General features: G+C 29.1%; 1 protein-coding gene across 1 annotated transcript; it reads right to left on the reverse strand.

The window, feature by feature from the left end:
- Positions 1–1,722: 1,722 nt before the first annotated feature.
- On the reverse strand, positions 1,723–7,484 carry Smp_145240 (putative g-protein coupled receptor fragment; the record flags this gene model as incomplete). Its single annotated transcript, XM_018789892.1, has 5 exons — positions 1,723–1,731; positions 2,201–2,914; positions 4,215–4,668; positions 4,720–4,799; positions 7,482–7,484. 5 exons carry the CDS (start codon positions 7,482–7,484, stop codon positions 1,723–1,725), a joined length of 1,260 nt encoding a protein of 419 aa, XP_018655290.1.
- Positions 7,485–18,973: the final 11,489 nt, after the last annotated feature.

Genomic DNA, 18,973 nt, shown 5'->3' on the forward strand with positions numbered 1-18,973 from the left:
TATTGTGTATAGTTGTTGATAGGCAGTTCAAAGTTTCGGTAAGCATACTATGATATGGAATGTGTACTGTTATATTATGGTTTTTCAAATTTGTATTAAAGTAACCAATCAGTATACTTTTGAAATTGTATTAATATTTAATTTTCAGAAGGAGGTTTTGTGGAGATTTTAGTAATTTTATAAAGTTGAGATCTTGAGTCAATTGAAGCTAGACCGCTACGGAAAACCTGGAAGCACTGGACGGCCGTTTCGTCTCATTATGGGACTCCTCAGCAGTGCGCATCCACGATCCCGCCTCACGAAAAGTATAGTTCACACCTATTTTTTGTCATGTTCTTAGGATTATCGATAAATGATTCCGACTATCACACCTACTTTTCTACTCACCATATATATATGCTCACGGAATGAGCATAACCTGATTTCCTATCGTTGAATTATGTAATGCATATTTATCTTGAAACAATTAGTCAATGCATTTTGTAGAAAAATTATTTTAGTACTCAGTTAAAACCACATGTCAGTGAATTTCTTACTGACTGTTTTAATGAAACACATAAAAATACACTATTCGATAACTTCTTCAACAACCATTAATTATCTATACCTTTTTATATAGTTGAGATCATCAGTCGATTGAAGCTAAAGCACCATGGAAAACCTGGAAGCACTGGATGGCCGTGCGCATCCACAATCCCGCCTGGTGGGATTCAAACCAAGCACCTACCAGTCTCGCGCCAGAGCACTTAACCTATGGACCATTGAGCCTGCATCCAACGGTGTTAACGTCTAACCTCAACCAATCCACGAAATTGCGCGAACAACTTCCATTGTACTGAGGTAGATACCTGTCTCTACCTAACATGGATTAGCTCCACTGGTCACGACTTCTTACTAGGACTCCGGGAATGACGTCATGCAGCCAGTCACTGGTGAGCATATGATCATTATCAGAAAGGGATTTCGTGGAGGTTTTTATATAGTTGAGATCATGAGTCGATACGCATTGCTAAGGAGTCCTACAATAGGACGAAACGGCCGTCCAGTGCTTCCAAGTTTTCCATGGTGGTCTAGCTTCAATCGACTCATGATCTCAACTATATAAAAAAAATTACCTAAATCTCCACGAAACCCCCTTCTGATAATTATCTATACTCCTAAATTTTTTTTACAGATAACAAAAATCAAGTATAAAATCATTCGTTTATTTACATATCTGATTACAACTAAAAAGAACATTGAAAAAAAAAGAAAAAATGTACAATTCTTGTTGATATGTATTACTATTCTTCTTCTTTTTTCATTTTTATACAAACAATAATGTTGGTAACACTATTATTATTATTATTACTATTAATAGTTTAGTTCGAAAATATGTTATCCGCTCATGTCTATCATTTTTAATTATTCAGTTATCATTATTGTATTGTATATTTTTTAAAATAAACATTCATTCAGAGGAAAATACTAAAGTAAAAATCCTGTTTTCTTCGTTTATGCATATTTTACATTTGAAACTTATTTCATGATTAGATCAGAGAAAAAAAAAGAAAAAGAGGAAAAAAAACAGAATGAAGATAAGGAAACTAACAAATTATTGAATGTATGTTTAAAAGAATAGACAATCACAGATTTGGTTTGTTGTTGTTTTTTTATCAAAAAAAAGAAGAGAAAATGAAACAAAGAAATTGTATAGATTAATCACAGTAATAATAAAACATGTTAATATACCTAAATAATTGAGAGAAAAAAATTACAGTAAAAGTAATTTCACTAATATTTTTTTTGTACTATATAAGAAATAATTTCTATTTATCATTTTGTTGTAGAAAGAGAAAAAGGAAAAATGATCGAGAACTAAACGCTTGAGTTTAGTTTATGAGCTTTCTATATCTGGATTACTTGATATTTCTTCTAAACTTTGAAGGTAGATTAAAGAGGATTTTTTAAGATTATTGTTATTGTGATTATAACTACTATTGATGGAAAGATTGTTATCTTTATCTACATTCGTATTATTAATGTTATTACTATTAATGATAGTTGTACAAGTCTTAGATTTTGTCTCGTAATCGGTATCAATTTTATGATCACATTGCCTAGTTTTATCAAATCTAAAATCACTGATAGACTTTTTCTTCCGTATTGATTTTAAATGTTTAGTATTTAAATTTTTATCTGTAAGAACTAGAAAGCTTACAGAACAATGCGATGAATTAGATCCACGATAAGGTAGTGTATATGAACTAGACGATTTTAAATTTCTATTGTTAATATTATTAGAACAAGTAATGTCTTTCAACAAGTTATGACTGTTTGATTTAATATCATCAATTATTTTACAATCATCAAGCAGTATTCGTTTTGATAACAATCCTTTGTCTACAGGTATTGGTTTTAATTCAGAGGATATACTTAAGGCTTTGGTCCGCTTTTGTCTCATATGAAATATAGGTCTGAATATATGAGAAAAAAGTTTTTGCGATTCACAGCTTGCTCTATTATTTGATGGAAGACTAGGCCTCGAACGAGAACTGGAACTATTATTACGATAAATACTTAAACGATAGTTTGAATGATTTCTTAAATTCATTCTAGGATTATATCCATATTGTGTTGCTGTTCCAGCTAACTCAGATTCTTCTCCATCATCATTATTGTTCAAAGACCTCGTAGCCCATTCCGGAATGTAGATGCAATGTAATCCGTTATCTCGAACACATCGATAGGGCCAAAACGTTCGTATAAAATGTCGACGAAATCTGCGGCTGAATATGTAGTATGGTAGAAGATTTATCGCAGAATTGACAATAATCAGTAAATTTCCGATTTCATTTAAAAGGAACCATGACATTTTTTTGCTAGATTCTATTGTGATAAGGCCCCAGGCTATATGACTCACAGCAGCTGGAAGCTAATGGAAGAGTAAACAAAGTTTTCAACAATCAAAAAATATTAATTAACATGAAAACTTAGCATATATCAACTTATTATATCAAAAAAGATTCATCACTATATCTTTAGCGCTTTTTCGAAAAAACCAATATTTCTAATTCGAAATCTGTTAGCGTACCTTTTATTACGGTACGGTATCATGATTCTAAACAAGTTACGTATACGCTAACTATGAAACGAACTTAGTATTTGCATATATTTTATATCAGCACGAATCAATACTAAGTTTGCAGATAAATCCTTATCTGAATTAAAATGTTTTGGTGATATGCTAACCGAAGTCACTTACATCTTAACTCGATTTTAGTGTATCTACAAAGTTTAAAACTGCGATTGAATCGGAATTACAAGAAACGCAGATTCCTTGGCTAAGGTAGAGCTTATTCAGTACTTTTATGGGATATCACTTACTAAGGACTGTCTAACAAATAATTATTAACTTTATATATGATTATATGGATTTTTTTGGATGTGTAAGATAGCACTACACTTCAAAACCGAAAACGTTAAACTTTTATCATTAATTTTGTTTTATGAGTAAGCATTCAAGGCTCATATTACTGACAAAAACTTATTTCCTTGAGTTATACAAAGAAATGATGTACTTTTGACGAAATGCTTTACCACTGTTTTTAAACACTTTTATCTAACATTAGTAAAACGTGTAAGTCAGTTTGTTTTTTTATGAAGTATAAATATACATATTTTCCAGACCAATCAGCCACTGTTGTTCAGTGAAAATAAAATAACCATTCTTAGAATTATTTTTCCTAAAAAACAGTCTACTTTTGATTTCATTCAGCTAAAAATTTACAAATATTGTCAAATTTTCATGATAATATCGGAAGAAAAAACACAAAATTAATTATTGCTGCAAAAATGATAACACATATGTACATATATACATATAATTATGTAGGTTCAGCAGACAAAACGATTCTTTAAAAGCTACTTTAAGCATTAGTTAACTAAATTTTCAGCCACATTCAAGTCAAATATATTGTTTCTTGGTTTTTCTATATCATCATTAGTTTGTTAGAGAGATTACTAGTCAAATGACACAACTTTATTTAACTTAAACATTTCATTTATTAATAACATATTGTTTTTCTTCCACTTTCCTAAGCTTAATCAGAGTTGGAACAACATGCTATTATTGTACTACAGAATGAAGCAAAACGTAGCTTGATTATATAACTATTTTGATTTGTATTATTATTTAGAAAAAACATCATGAGACAATGTTTCATCATTCTTACCTGACATATGAAAAATATAATTATTACTCCGATAAGCATAATGTTTGTATCCTGTCGTCGATATTCGGATCGTTTGGTTTGATCAACACACTTTCGACTTGATTTGCGTACTTCCAAAATAAGAAATGTATTCATAATAGCGATCAGAGTGAATGGTATCCCAACAACTAATAAAACCCATGACCATAGATGATAAGCTTTACGAAATTGAACTGATTCACCGAAACTGGTTAACTGATACCAAACTATTGAGATGCTGGTCATAGAATCACTGGTAATACCATTTCCAACCATACCGTTATCGGAATTTACAGATGTAAAAGTTGATAAATTCTGTACAGATAAATCACTATTTATGAGATCACCGTATTGAAACTCTAATAAGGTAGGATTTAGTGGTAGATACATTTCAAAAACTTTATATTCAAAATAACGTGGGATTCCATAAATCAGACTAAATACATAAATTAAAATAATTATAATTTTGGCGAGTTTCATAGTACACCATCGTTTGGCCCAGAACGGGTGACATATCATTAGGTAGCGATCTGCAGCAAACGCAACTGTTAACCATACAGATGTGACCTAATATAAAAAATAAAACAATTGAATAATTTACCGTACTATTTGTATATATTTCTACTAATTCAACAAACTACTGTACAATTACAGCAAATTAACCGAAATTCATGTTTTACTTTATTATCTACTACAATTGACTTACATTCCTAATACCGAAAACAGTTGAATAATATACATATTACATGAAGACGAAAGCATTAAGTTACCGGACTATTTGTAGATATGTTTACTAATTCAACAAGCTACTGTACAATTACAGCAAATTAACCGAAATTCATGTTTTACTTTATTAACTACTACAATTGATTTACATTCCTAATCAGGAAAACAGTTGAATAATGCACAGATTACATGAAAAGAGAATCAATTCTTCTAACTGCACATTTATAAATACGAGTACGCCCAAATCGATTTCCATGTAACTGAATACAGTTTTATGGCACCAGAAAACTTACTATATATGCCTTACAAGAAATATATACATACTTATTAGGTGAGAAATAACCAAAAATATGAATGACTTTATAACAAAATGATTAAATCTTGTAATTAAGTAAGAATAGAACTGTATAAGTTCAGACAGCTGTTTGGCTACAAATCCGAACAGGTTCCGAATACAGTTTACTGAAAATTAACATAAGTATTACAATAAATATTGTACCTTCATCTATTGTTTAAGCTTGCTGAGAGAGAAAAATTCACTAATTATCTCAGAAAAACTACTTTAATTGAATTAACTCTAAACAGAAGTATGGTAGAAATTAGCCAGAAAATTTATTCAAATGTTTAGTAAATGTAATTTAACAAGTGAATTACACCACAAAAAAAGATTTGTTAATCTTGAACTGATTGCTTAATTTTCGGCTATCATAAATCAACTGTTCACAATGAATACAAAGTATATATAGTTATTGTACCAAGAAAATGACACTTAACATTTTTCTAAACTGCCTGAGTTTTCTGTCCATTTTATTCACCAATTAATAGGACAAAAAGAAAACGATCCGATTCTGCTATCAATATGCACAAATAGTTTGTACACAAAGCTCTGGGTTAAACATACTTCTTTGACATAGTTTTATGGAAAAAATAATTTAATTCTATCAAAAATGCCTAGATGAATGTATCACTGTGTGAAAACAGTTAGTTGTAAAATCAAATTATTTACTAAATTACTAAATTTTTACTAATAGTGTTACTCGAATGAATTTCTGTAAGACAAAAGCTTCGCTTGTACACCCAAGTAGCTACACTAATCTATCCCTTTGTATTTGTAAATATTATTTCTTAAGGAAATGTGTTCTCTCAATATATATTTATCGGTACTAGTCTTTTTAAATTCGCCTGGATCCCTTCTCAAGTTGCTACCGATCCCGGGCTCAGGTAAAAGAAGATGGTTAGACGTGATGTCATCAACACCATCTCGCTAAAACGACTAACCAGGAAACATCAATTAAACCATGTAAAACTAGTAATTTTGGTCTTAAAATTAATGATACTTTCTGTTTTTATCACTTTACTTAAAGGAAAATCATTTCAACATCTTCAGATAATTGGGAACATGATTTATAAGAAATTTTATTTAAATATAAAATCTATTTAGGTCAAATCAAGCACGAAATTTGTCGTAGTTAATTAAAAATATTTTAAAAGTTAAATTTTCAAATTCAATATATAATATGCGTCATTTCACAACGTCATTCGAATGTTTTCTAATCTAATGAATAAAATAGGTTTTGTTATTAAGCACTTTAAATTTCTTCATTATAAAAAGATTTAAAAGCAATTATGTTAATAAACTTTTAATTGTATCAAAAACGAAACCAAAATAGTCATAAAGTAAAAAAGAACCTAAACAGCAATAAGCTACTTTTAGAAGAGAAAAAAGGGATGAAAATTTTAACTAGATTTGTAAATATGAATTGTTGTCATTTTGTGTTATAAGAATTATTTTGTTGAATGTTTGAAATAATTTCATTGTTTGACAGGAATATAGACATATACATATAGATGTTTGAAAACAAACTTGCAATAGAACATAATTATTTCCTTATTTATTTTATTTTACTAATTAAGTAATTGAGAGAAACAGCTGATAGAAGTTGTTAGTTCAAGAACGTTAAAAGCGTCTCTATGAACATAATAAAATTTCGGGGAATAACTTCAGCTAACACCACCCTGATCATTTAGATCAAATGACTGGCCTTAATCAGGTAACCAAAACTATGTGTAATCTTTTACTGCTTTTAGAATTTATAAGGTTTGAACAATGCACAATTTCAACCCAAGATATCATGTTTGAAAGTGTGACATTTGATTTGAAAACTTAACACAACAAAGTTATACACATGTTTTGATGCAAATGTGAGATGATATAAAACAAAACACTTGGACTAAAAACCAAAGACCATTCTTCCGCTTTTAACATACGTTATCTAATCTTACTCGTGCTAAATATATAAAAGTACATTTTGAACGTCCTATGTTAAAAACATATAGGTTTACTTGAAATCTCTCTATCGAAAATTGAATTTACTCAGTTGTGAACATTAGAGCATCAAGAAATTATCAAACGATTACATAGTGAATATCTTTACCAAAACATTTCCTGAAAATTTTTTAAAAAGATCTACTAGCTTATATTCATGCATCTACGTTATTAGATTGAACAAGTCAAAGTCATACCATATTTCTAAATATCATCAGTCACATAAATTTCTTTTTCAAATTATTACAACAAAAATTTCTTGATTTGTGATTAGTTTGCTTTTAGTAATGTTTCTCTGAATCAAAAAGGTTTTCCTAAACTAAAATCTATTATTTATTGTCGAAGTGGTTTAAATCATGATGAAATTTATCTCTTAAAACGGGAAATTTCATTAGTGTCACAGACTTCATCGTTCTTTCGTTTCCACACCAATCATTCTCTTTCGTCATCAATACATATGATCATTCACTCAAAAAATATGAACATCAGTGATCATTACAGTGGCTTCCAGACCATTACTGTGGTAAAACAGAGGTTAAAAATAACTTTCAGGGATTCCTTTTAGTATTGTCACAAATTTTCTACAGTAAACTGTTTCGGTTTCTTATGATAAAATATTATGTACTATCCATTTTCATGCCTTCGTTGCTAGTTATTAAAGGACTATATTGTCTTTTTTTAAGTGGAATGCTTAAAATGCTGCAACAATAATTTTGATATTTTAGTGAATTAAAATGTATTCAGTGTCAAAATAGAATCTTTAATAACTGGATCAAAATATTATTAAACATGTTATTAGTTTTTGAGATACTCTATGTTAGTGGGAATAAACTAGTCAAATTGATAAACTAACATAAAATAGTAACTCTTGGCAACGAAAGTTTGCTTAAAGTAATGATAGCTACCCTATATACTTACCGTCTAAATAAACTGATTTTATTGCTAACTTTGTTGGGCAGTTACTTTGTAAATTGTTAATTATTTCACTTTCATAACTTATATGAATGTAATTCAGAAAAAGTACACATACCCTAATTTAGGACATATTAATGAACTATTAACTAACATTTAATCTTAAGAAATGCATATGTCTTTCATTTTTTAATCTACAACAGAATAAAACAATTAAAATAATATTTAAACGGTTTTTGTAAGAGTATAAAAGTTTATTTCTATTGTTATTCAAGAAAGTGATGAATCAGTCTCTGTTGATATATCCAATTCCTGAGCGGATTACCCGATTATAGTTCATGTCACAAGTTATAGTATACTCGGTATATGGACTATAGTGTAGTCTAGGACAAATGTGACTGCATTCCAATGTTGATCTTCGCAGTGGAACGTAAACACATAGCCTTTCATTTCAAGCTCTAAAGTGTTACCATTGAACAACTAAGTTCACATAACCAAAAACATATCTAAAAAGATTGTTAAAGGTTTGTAAATTTGCTTTGTTAATATTTAGGACTGAAACTATTGCTACATATGCATCCTAAATAGATTGTCTTGATGTAACCTTTAGTCACAAATTATATTATGTTGGTTTGTAAATAACAGTTGAATCTAAATGATTGTAAAGACATAAAAATGAATTGATGAAATTTATCAGTATTTTTATTGTCGGATAACACAAGTAATTCTGTGATACATCGTATGAAAATTAAATAAAGCAATATAAATGATTTAGTAAAATTAAAATATATCTCTTGTTTGTTTAAGTTGACGTAGGTTTTTAAAGAAATTTAATATTTATTTTAAAGCAATTTCAAAAACTTAAAAGACATTTCAATTTCCTAAATTTATTCAAATGATTTTAAGTGTGATTTAAACACCAAATAATGTTTGCCATATATATACATACGCATACTAGATTTCTGAAATGTTTAAGTCGATCAACCATTTTTTTTAGTGATAGACATGTAAAGTATTGTGGGACATTTCAATTGCCAAAAAATGCTGTCTATCAAAATTAACTATTGTAAGTTTTGAGTGAATGATATATAAGGAATTTAAATGTTAGGGAACATACACGTAATTATTTTAAACTAGTAGAATAAATACATGTAACGCACAAGTCTTCCTAAACAAAAGTTATAGTAAAGATGTGGAGAGTGGAACTCTTGAACTGTGACCAATGTTTATTACATTTTATCACTTTCAAATGTTACTTACCTTTTATATCACTGTCGGTGACAATAAACAACTTATTTATGTCTGTTGCCGACCTTTTGATATCATTAAACGTTTCGAGTTGAGTTTTCCTTACATAGTCCCCAGCTAACCTCTTATTTTTACTGATATCAGGAGACTATAATTTATGGACGACTTTGAGAAACACTAGAGTGACTCTGAGAATCTCCACCTTCTTACTAGGATTAAATGAAGATTATAAATTATTGTAAGTAATCAGGAGTAAGATTTACAGTCGAACATCAGGACCAAGAATTAAGTTTAGGGTTTTCGTCACGATCTAACATCAGCTATATTGTCAAAATGCTATTTAGCCAAATGACAAATGAATTTGTCACTCAAATTCAATACCTGTTATCTTAATTCCAAGTGCTTTGTCCATAAATTATAGTCTCGCTGTAATATCTCTCTCATTTGAAGGATATTGAAAAGCTTTTGGCATTTTAAAGATTTACTTATCCGTTCCTAATTACTTCTCAAGTTGACTATTATCCTTAGAGTTTTGTGAAATAGCAGTGAATAAAAACGTTTATTGGACCTCCAACCATCTTCAACAATGCAAGCAAAGAACACATATGTCAACTGTTACTTGAAAATTTTGCAAATGTACTATTACAAATCATTACTTCCACTGTTATTTGTATACCATCACTCTTGTTTTTGATTTTTACCAGTTCAGAAAAATACTTACTGAATAATTCAGCTACTGGTTTTCTACATCTCTATCCATGTCAGTTGCTTTTTATTGATGTCGTGTAAAATCAAAATTTAAGTTATGCGTTTTATTATTTTTAACTTTAACAAAGTTCTGTGAAATCTGAATTATTGAATATTGTATAAATATCTCATATTAAACAGTATGTTTTATCCAAAGATTTTTTAAAAGTTAATTGAGTTATATGTAATGTTCGTATATGTTTTATAATTCACAAAACATAAGTGATTTTTTACAGATTTCAGAAGTAAATTATTAATCGTTTATTTATTTTTTTAAGTGATTCACTTATCAATAATTAAATTTCACACTCCAACATTACTCTTTATGAATAGTGAAGTTTAGAAAAACGTATTAGAAAGGATAAGATTTTGAATAAAATCAAGTTATCATTATAGGGTTGTGGAGATTGTTGAGGATTTATTGCGATTATAAACCGATCAATCTTGATAGTTTTTCAGTGGTAGTCAAGCATTGATCGACTAATGATCTCGATAGAAAATCAAGTTAGTAATTACGTAATATCATTTAAAAATAATGAAATATTACTAAGCTTATAAGTGATAAATAGAATGGCACAGAATTGATTTTATATTTATAATACAAGATATGCTTGCCATATGACCCAAAGATGTCATGATGATAAGTGTTTAATGATCTACTTAGATGTAATCAGAATAACCATATATATCTCATATGTAGGCATAAATTATCATGACATTTAATTAAATAGTAATGGAGTTGTAACTTCCAGTTTCTTTTTTAGAAAGCATATCATTTTCACTCAAATATTAAGAGGAGTATATTTTACACTTTAATAAAACAAATAATCTTTAACCTATCATAAAATTATATGATTAAATTGTTATTGTCTTTTGATATTATAGTGAAATTCTTAAAAATCTATTTTAAAAAATTAGGTTTACCATAGGAATCAAATACGTTTAAAGTTGATGAGAAAAAAAACAAACCGAACAAAGATATTCAATAATCACCGTAAAACAAAAAAACACAATTATTATGCGTAAGAAGAAAATTAATCATTTCATTTACCCAGAAGGAGTTTTGTGAAGATTTCAGTATTTTCATAGTTGAAAGCATGAGTCAATTGAAGCTAGACCACCATGAAAAACCTGGAAGCACTGGACGACCGTTTCGTCCTATTATGGGACTCCTCATTTACATTAAGTTTCAAAATCGACAATATTTTTTTTGTTGTGAATAAGAAAATAATCATTGAGTTTTAATTTTTAATAAAAATTGAAAGGTCAAATAAAATTAACATAACACATCATTTAATTTTTATTAGAAAACAATTAACTAAAAAAAATTATCTTAATTAATCTTTAATGAATTCATGTTCATTTGATCAAAAAAGAGGGGGATTTTTCTGTGTTGTTATGTTAACTCATTGTGATTTGTGATAATGAATGTGAATAAATAAAATGTTGGTAAGTAAAGATTTTAGTTAACACCAAAATAGATGAGAATACAAAATTCAGTAAATATAATTTTAGGTTATTTACTTTTATTATTCTAGAATAGTAAATAAGCACCTGTTGATTTTCTTTTTTTTTTAACGAAAAATTATCTTTAAAATTAAAATATTTAAAATTTGTTTTTATGGATTAATTTTAATTTCTTTAGTCTACTAGCTTTTTATGAAAAAAAGAGGATGAAGATCTCATGTACAACAGTTGTTTAAAACGCCATAATTTTTTTAATCTGCTTGACGTTCCTATGATTAGATTATTTTCAACCGAATTAAGTAAACTGTAATTGTTTTATTTTTATTTGTGATAATATCGATAATGTTTCCAATTTCCGTAAGTTTATTGACTTTTTTTCATTGATAATTATATGAATTTAGTGTAAGCATAAACTTAACAGAGGTCGTTTATTTTCTTTACATCTAGAATATGTAAACATCGCTATGAAAGTAAATACATCAAACTGTAGGAAAAAAACAAACATTCATTACTAATAATCAAAATAATGCCAGAAACGAGAATAAATAAAGATACACTGTATTCCAATATTTGATAAATAGATATTTGTACATAGCTGTACTCATAATGTACTTTTTATTACACTTGACCAATCAATAATAGATCATGTTTTAATAGTTTGCATCGAAAAAAATGTAAGAACTGACTAGAAGTTAAAATACTACACACAATACTACTGCATAAGTTGACTTTATCTTCTATTATTACATAAAGCAAATTTTTATTATACTATAACTTTTAGAAATATAGACTATTCAGGAAGCATATTCCAAAATCTAACCTCATTTAAAAATAATAGTAATTTAAAATGAATTTTAAGCTACTTGATTTTATCTCATATATGAAGTGTGAAACTTCTAATATTTTTCGTTGAACTATAATAATAAATACAAAATCTGAGTTGAAATATCGAATATATATATCTTCTCCGAAAATCTTAATCATAATAGGTGTACTGTTACTTTGAGTGTTCTCTTTTTCAATTTTATTAATCGTAACAGTATGCATTATGGAACATCATGGAACATACATATACCTTTTCATTACATCTGCTATGTTAATTTGAAAAAACTCATTAACTTTTTTATTCCGATTTTCATTTTATATGTATGAAACTAATTTATCACAAAATAAAGTGATCCAAAAGTACTCATCTACCATACCTCTGACATAAACCATCCAAAGTAAGTGATTTTTGTAAATTTTCTATTGATATACGAGTACAAGTAAAGTCAACTTTCATACATATAAATCATCGTTAAATAATTATTATTCTACATGATATCACTGACAATCTACTTGATAAAATGATTTAAATAATTGGAGAAGTGTTATTGCATGATGCTCTCAATAAGTCATTATTTGATTACCAGCTCTAGATATGGCAAAATGTGCATACTTCTTTTGAAGTCCACCAGGTTTTAATATTTCATAATTAGAGGATCTGTTAACACTGATAATTTTCCACCTATTGGATTCCTGATAAAGAGGATTTATAGTTATGATTAGCTTAATTCAGTCATGTTCAAAGATATACAGTCAATACCAGTAGTATTGGATGATCATCACACCATAGCGCTAATAGATTGACATTGAAAATCCGTGTCATGAGATTTTAACTCGGAAATCTAAGTACATTCGTTGATCGTGTGGGTTCATTGCTGAGGTATCCAGTACTAATGTAAAATAAAAGCCATTAATGGACTTATGGTTTCTAATGACACCTCTAGTCAATATTAATCAGTGACAAATGCCACTTATAAATTAATTCCATTTAATCATCTTGGATTGATATGGATGAAACTTTTACATCAATTACCTCATAAGTCATGTATTTACTAGTTTTCAAAAAGCTATGCTTTCGCTTCATATCTAATGACAAAAAAGAATAATCGATTTGTAAAAAACAGTTTGAAGACAAAACAACTTTCAGTCCAAAGGATTAATAAACATACATTTTTAAGATCTTATAATAAAAAGCGATAGCATTTAATGTTTTGAATAATATATGGCTTTTTATTATTCACTGAAAAGATTTTTTTAACAATGAATAGAAAATAAATACATTCCGTGATTCTTACACCGCCCTAATACGTTAAAAAATATTTCCTTTAATTGAAGGTTAGTCTTATGTATAGTAAGTCTATTAAATATGCTAAAAAGACTCTTAAATAATTAGCGAGTCGTTGTTTTCTGACCTGGTTGCTAAGTATCTATTGAAATACGGAAATAGTAAAATACCATTTAATCCATGAGAATTTTATTTTCATTATCATATTACGTTAAACGGTAACATTTCTAATGATTTAACCTGAAATGGAATCTCTAAGCTATAGATGTAGTTTCACAAGCAGCAGTTTACAATATGGTTAATTATTAAGGGTGGTATCTCTTTTATGTTATTGAACTTTAAGTTAGTTAATCTTTTTAGGCCGTTTATAGTGAACTTATAATTTGGAGTGTTCTACACACTTAAGAGGTGTTTTTTGCCGCATTTGTTGGTTTCATTTCTTTACATTAACATATAATCCAATGGATATTTACAAGTACTGTGCGAATCTACAACTAACCAATCAAATCATCGTGTAAAATAGTAACATTTCAACAACGGATTTTATATATCACTGTAATTAACTATTATGCAAAATTAATCTCATGCACACTGGACAAATAAATCGTTCCTTCGTAACAAAACTAATTACGATAGATGTAAATGGCATAGAATTTGAAATGTATGTAGACTACATCTCAAAAATATTAAGTCATGGATCTATTACCAAGAAACACTTTAAACGTATAATTAAGTAGATTATTCATTATGAATTGACACATAGTTATAGATATTTATCAGTGAGATCAAACTTAATGTTACTTACTCACTTGTACCTGTTACCCCGAATTGAGCATAGGCCGCCGACCAGCATTCTCCAACCCACTCTGTCCTAGACCTACCTTTCTAGTTCTATCCATTTGTTGTTCATTCTTCTCATATGTTTCCACTTCTCAGCATAATGTATACTTTGGTCTTCCTGTTCTCCTTTGGCCTTGAGGATTCCAAGTGAGGGCTTGTCATGTGACGCAGTTGGGTGATTTCCTCAATGTGTGTCTTATCCACTTTCAGCTCTTCTTCTTCATTTCTTCCTCCGCTGAAATCTGGTTTGTTCTCTCCCACAGTAACTTGTTGCTGATAGTGTCTGGTCAACGGATCCGAAGTATTTTGCGTAGATAACTGTTAATAAACACTTGTATTTTCTGGTTGATGGCTTTCGCAGCTCTCCAGGTTTCCGCCTCATACAGTAGAATTGTCTAGACATTTGTATTGAAAATTCTGATCTTGCTGTTGGTTGGCAATTTTTTCGAGTTCCAGATGTTCTTCAGTTGTAAATATGCTGTTCTTGCCTTGCCGATCCTCGCCCTTACATCTGCATCAGACCCACCGTGTTCATCGATGATGCTCCCTAGATATGTGAAGTTTTCCACATCCTTCAAAGCTTCTCCATCAAGTGTAATTTAATTGGTGCATAATGTATTGTATCGGAGAGTCTTGCTTTACCCTTTGTTTATAATGAGACCTACTGCTGCTGCTGCTGCTACACTTAATGTAAGAACACCATTTTTACAACGATTAACCTAGTGTCCAACTTGCAAATTTATCATATTACAAAATTCTTAAGCACAGATATCATAGAACACTCGGACTAAACGTCCCAATATATATATATATATATATATATATATATATATATATATATACCAGTCGGATTACTAGTTAGACGTTTTTAAATTCCATATATATAAAATGACCGACTATTTAGCCACCGCAGAGGACAATAGTGACCAAAAATATTTATTTGCGATTGGATTTTTTAAACTAAAAGTTCAGATGTAATAATGAAAATCTTTTTATCATAGAGCAACAAAGGAATTCATTTTCTATGAATCGTTGTTGTAGTACACAAAAACCTAATTAAAAAATTGGATTCTGTATTGGTTGGTTATTTTGAAAGAAGGTTTTTAGGATCGAAACAACTCAAGATCTCATGGGAGTTGAAGAGAACGAATACAACTGTAGCACTATCACGTACATTGCGTTGCATCACTCAACATATTAAAACTAAAGACTATTTATTCGTACCAACCGGAAAGTCTGCACTTTCCTGGATCGCTCAGACTAATGGGCATTTGCTTCGTGAACTGACCCATTTCTTCGGATCTGCACCCATTAATCTTTTAACTTTATTAAGGAATCTAGTAAAGCAAGTCTAACGTGTGATCGCCTATTTTGTTTCAGCGTGAAAAATAAACAAACAACACCAATAAACATAATTCAGTTGAAGTTCATGGAAATTAAAGGTAGGATATAAAGAAATTTAATCAGTTATGAACTACTATTTCATTTTACGATTCGTAATATTTCACTAAAAAGTAACCCATAAACACCATGATAAACAACTGATCATTTATAGCAAGTATTGAAGTTTTATCATACATAAAACCTTGTGTTTAAGTCTAGCTACTTTGGACTTGTATGATAATCAGTATAATTAGAACTAAATGTGAGATAGTTTCTCAGCAGGAAAATCTAGAAAATAAGCTAGAAAATGTATAGGTAATTTTTGTGCAAAGATATAAATGTATTCAAAACTGAAAATAACAATTTGGTTGCTTGTTTCAAACAATAACGAATGGATAAAATTATTTCAGTTCATTAAATTACTTCCTAATACTTCTAATACCAAAAATTTCCAAGTAAGTTAAAAACCATGATAATATGCTTCTAAATTATAAAATAAAGAATAATAATTTAAGGGAAGATTCAGCTAGTAGTTTTGCGCAGTTAAAGACATCATATACAAATTCATGCCTTCGACTCCTTTAAAAACTTTTAAAAACATATGAAGCTTATAACTGACTAAGTTAAACCTCTTAAATGATTCCAAGTGAATCAACAAAAATTACATCGAGAAAAAAACTTTTAATTCAAAACAAGTTTACATATCGAATAAGTTCTCAATCTTTGGTTAGAATGCAAGAGCAATAACTAAGTTTCTTAAATATGGCAAAATATCAGAATGAGTGAATAACGAAAAGCTAATCTTTTGAAAATTGTAACAAAATTAAGTGAAGCAACTAGTAAAAATGATTAGGAAATATTTTTGCAAGTAAATTTATCATATTGAACTGTATCTTGACAGCTAACATATTAAGTGATCATAAATTATTATGACCTTCAGTTTGAATGTTGAATTCGGTGAACATCTTATGTTTTATTCCCTACATTAACTCTGTGCTGAGGAGTCGCACACAAGGGCGAAACTGCCATTCAATGATTCCAGGTTTTTAATGGTGGTCTAGCATTGATTGGCTTACGATTTCAATGAAATTCAGCAATCTTCACAACCCCAATCTGAAGATTAGCTTTCATTTCGTAATGTAATATCTTGTTGTTTACTAGATGTGTAGCAGATGAGAAGGTGGGAGCTGACAATCCCTGATTCACCCTTTTTTAGGCATAAAATCACAAAACAACTTCAGTAACAAGACTTAATCGCTTTATTAAGATATAAATTCAACTAGAATATCAACTTTTTACTTGAAAACTATTGAACACCAAAACTGTGAGGAAGTCAGATGTAATAAAGAGGGATATACAGAACTGTCAGTCTAGATAAATATATTTTGTAGCACGTAAATAAAAATAAATTATTTCCATCTAATTAACATATTTTCTGAATAATTTTAGAAATAACACACAAAGATTCTCACCATAAATTAGAATTGTCTTCATTTGTTAATAATACATTTTTAATCTTTGTTCAATTTAGTCAGTATAATTTATTTGAAACCTGAAATAATAAATTTTAAAGTAAACAGAATTTCGATAAGAAAGGGTAAACCAGTATAATAATACTTTGAACTTATAAAGACATCTCATTGTCTACGATATGCAACAAAATTTACAGCTAACAACATATCATGGACCTTTTTTTAACTATTTATAGAGATGCATTATGTATATTACATCTTGAATGGCAAGATTTTGTGACAAAACGTTTTATAATTTTATTGTAATTAGCTTTATTTTATTCACTTCAAGGTTAATATATCCGTCTTACAGTTCTACTTATTGTATTCCTCAGGATTTAAAAAAACATAAAACATAATACAAAACAAAATGATGGGAATCAAATCAAACATACTGATAACTATGAAACGGAAATCGATACTACAGGACGATGGGCTGACGAAAACTGTTCTTGACCACACGGTTAAATTTTTCAGACGATTTCCCCTAACATTTAAAGTACAATCCTTCGAAGAATTATCCTTGAAGATATTAACATGGATCAGATTTCACTGTTATTTGGCTATTTTTTACTTGAAGCGTTAGTCAACTCTTCAATTTTTGACCTTCCATTTTTACTAGCTAGAAACAATGATATAATACATAGCCTGTCTCCATTATATTTTAACTAGTAATCATCCACAGAAACGTTTAAGAGAAAAGGAAGCACCCTACTAATGAAAACTACACTTGAAACCATAATTCACTGTACAGAGTATATTTGAAACTTGGTAAATATATGTATAGATATACGACAAACTAATAAATACGTAGCGCCTACTCTATATATTCTTATCAATTTTTTTGTCATGGTACTAATTTATTTCAAATGACAAAAATGATAAACTTGGGAGAAACTCATAACTGTGAAATCTTACTGTGAAAAAGCTTCCATTAATTGAAGCAAAACATTATTTTGTGGTTAGTTGACACAATAGCTGTGTTCCAAATATTTGACAAAATAACATCGTTGTACAATACAAAACTACAAATGAAGTTTGTTTATAATTTAAACTATAAGACTAGTGTTCAGAATGCGGAAATTCATTGCACTTACATTGCTTTTTCCTTCAAAATTTTCTGCTAAATTTCAAAATAAATGGCCTGTAGAAGGCCTCAAACAGGTGTTTGCCAACTAACTTTTTCCGCGCAATTATATTTATGCCAAAGTCAAACTAATCCGCTAATAACAGCATTTTGTTATCACTTTTTCACACATAACCTATTAGTGGCAAAAACTAGATGATACTAAATATCAATGACAGACTTCACTATGATAGTAAAATTCAAGTTATTGATTCATTTTAGACATCCACTCTAAATGTGATTTAAAAGAATTTCTGATTGTCCATGAATGAAACTATATTATAGAAATAAGTGGTTAAATTACGCTCGCGAATTGAACTCTTCTGATCTTGTTAATCTTATTGA

The sequence above is a fragment of the Schistosoma mansoni genome, chromosome W (genome assembly GCF_000237925.1).
Source record: "Schistosoma mansoni strain Puerto Rico chromosome W, complete genome".
Classification (NCBI taxonomy): domain Eukaryota; kingdom Metazoa; phylum Platyhelminthes; class Trematoda; order Strigeidida; family Schistosomatidae; genus Schistosoma; species Schistosoma mansoni.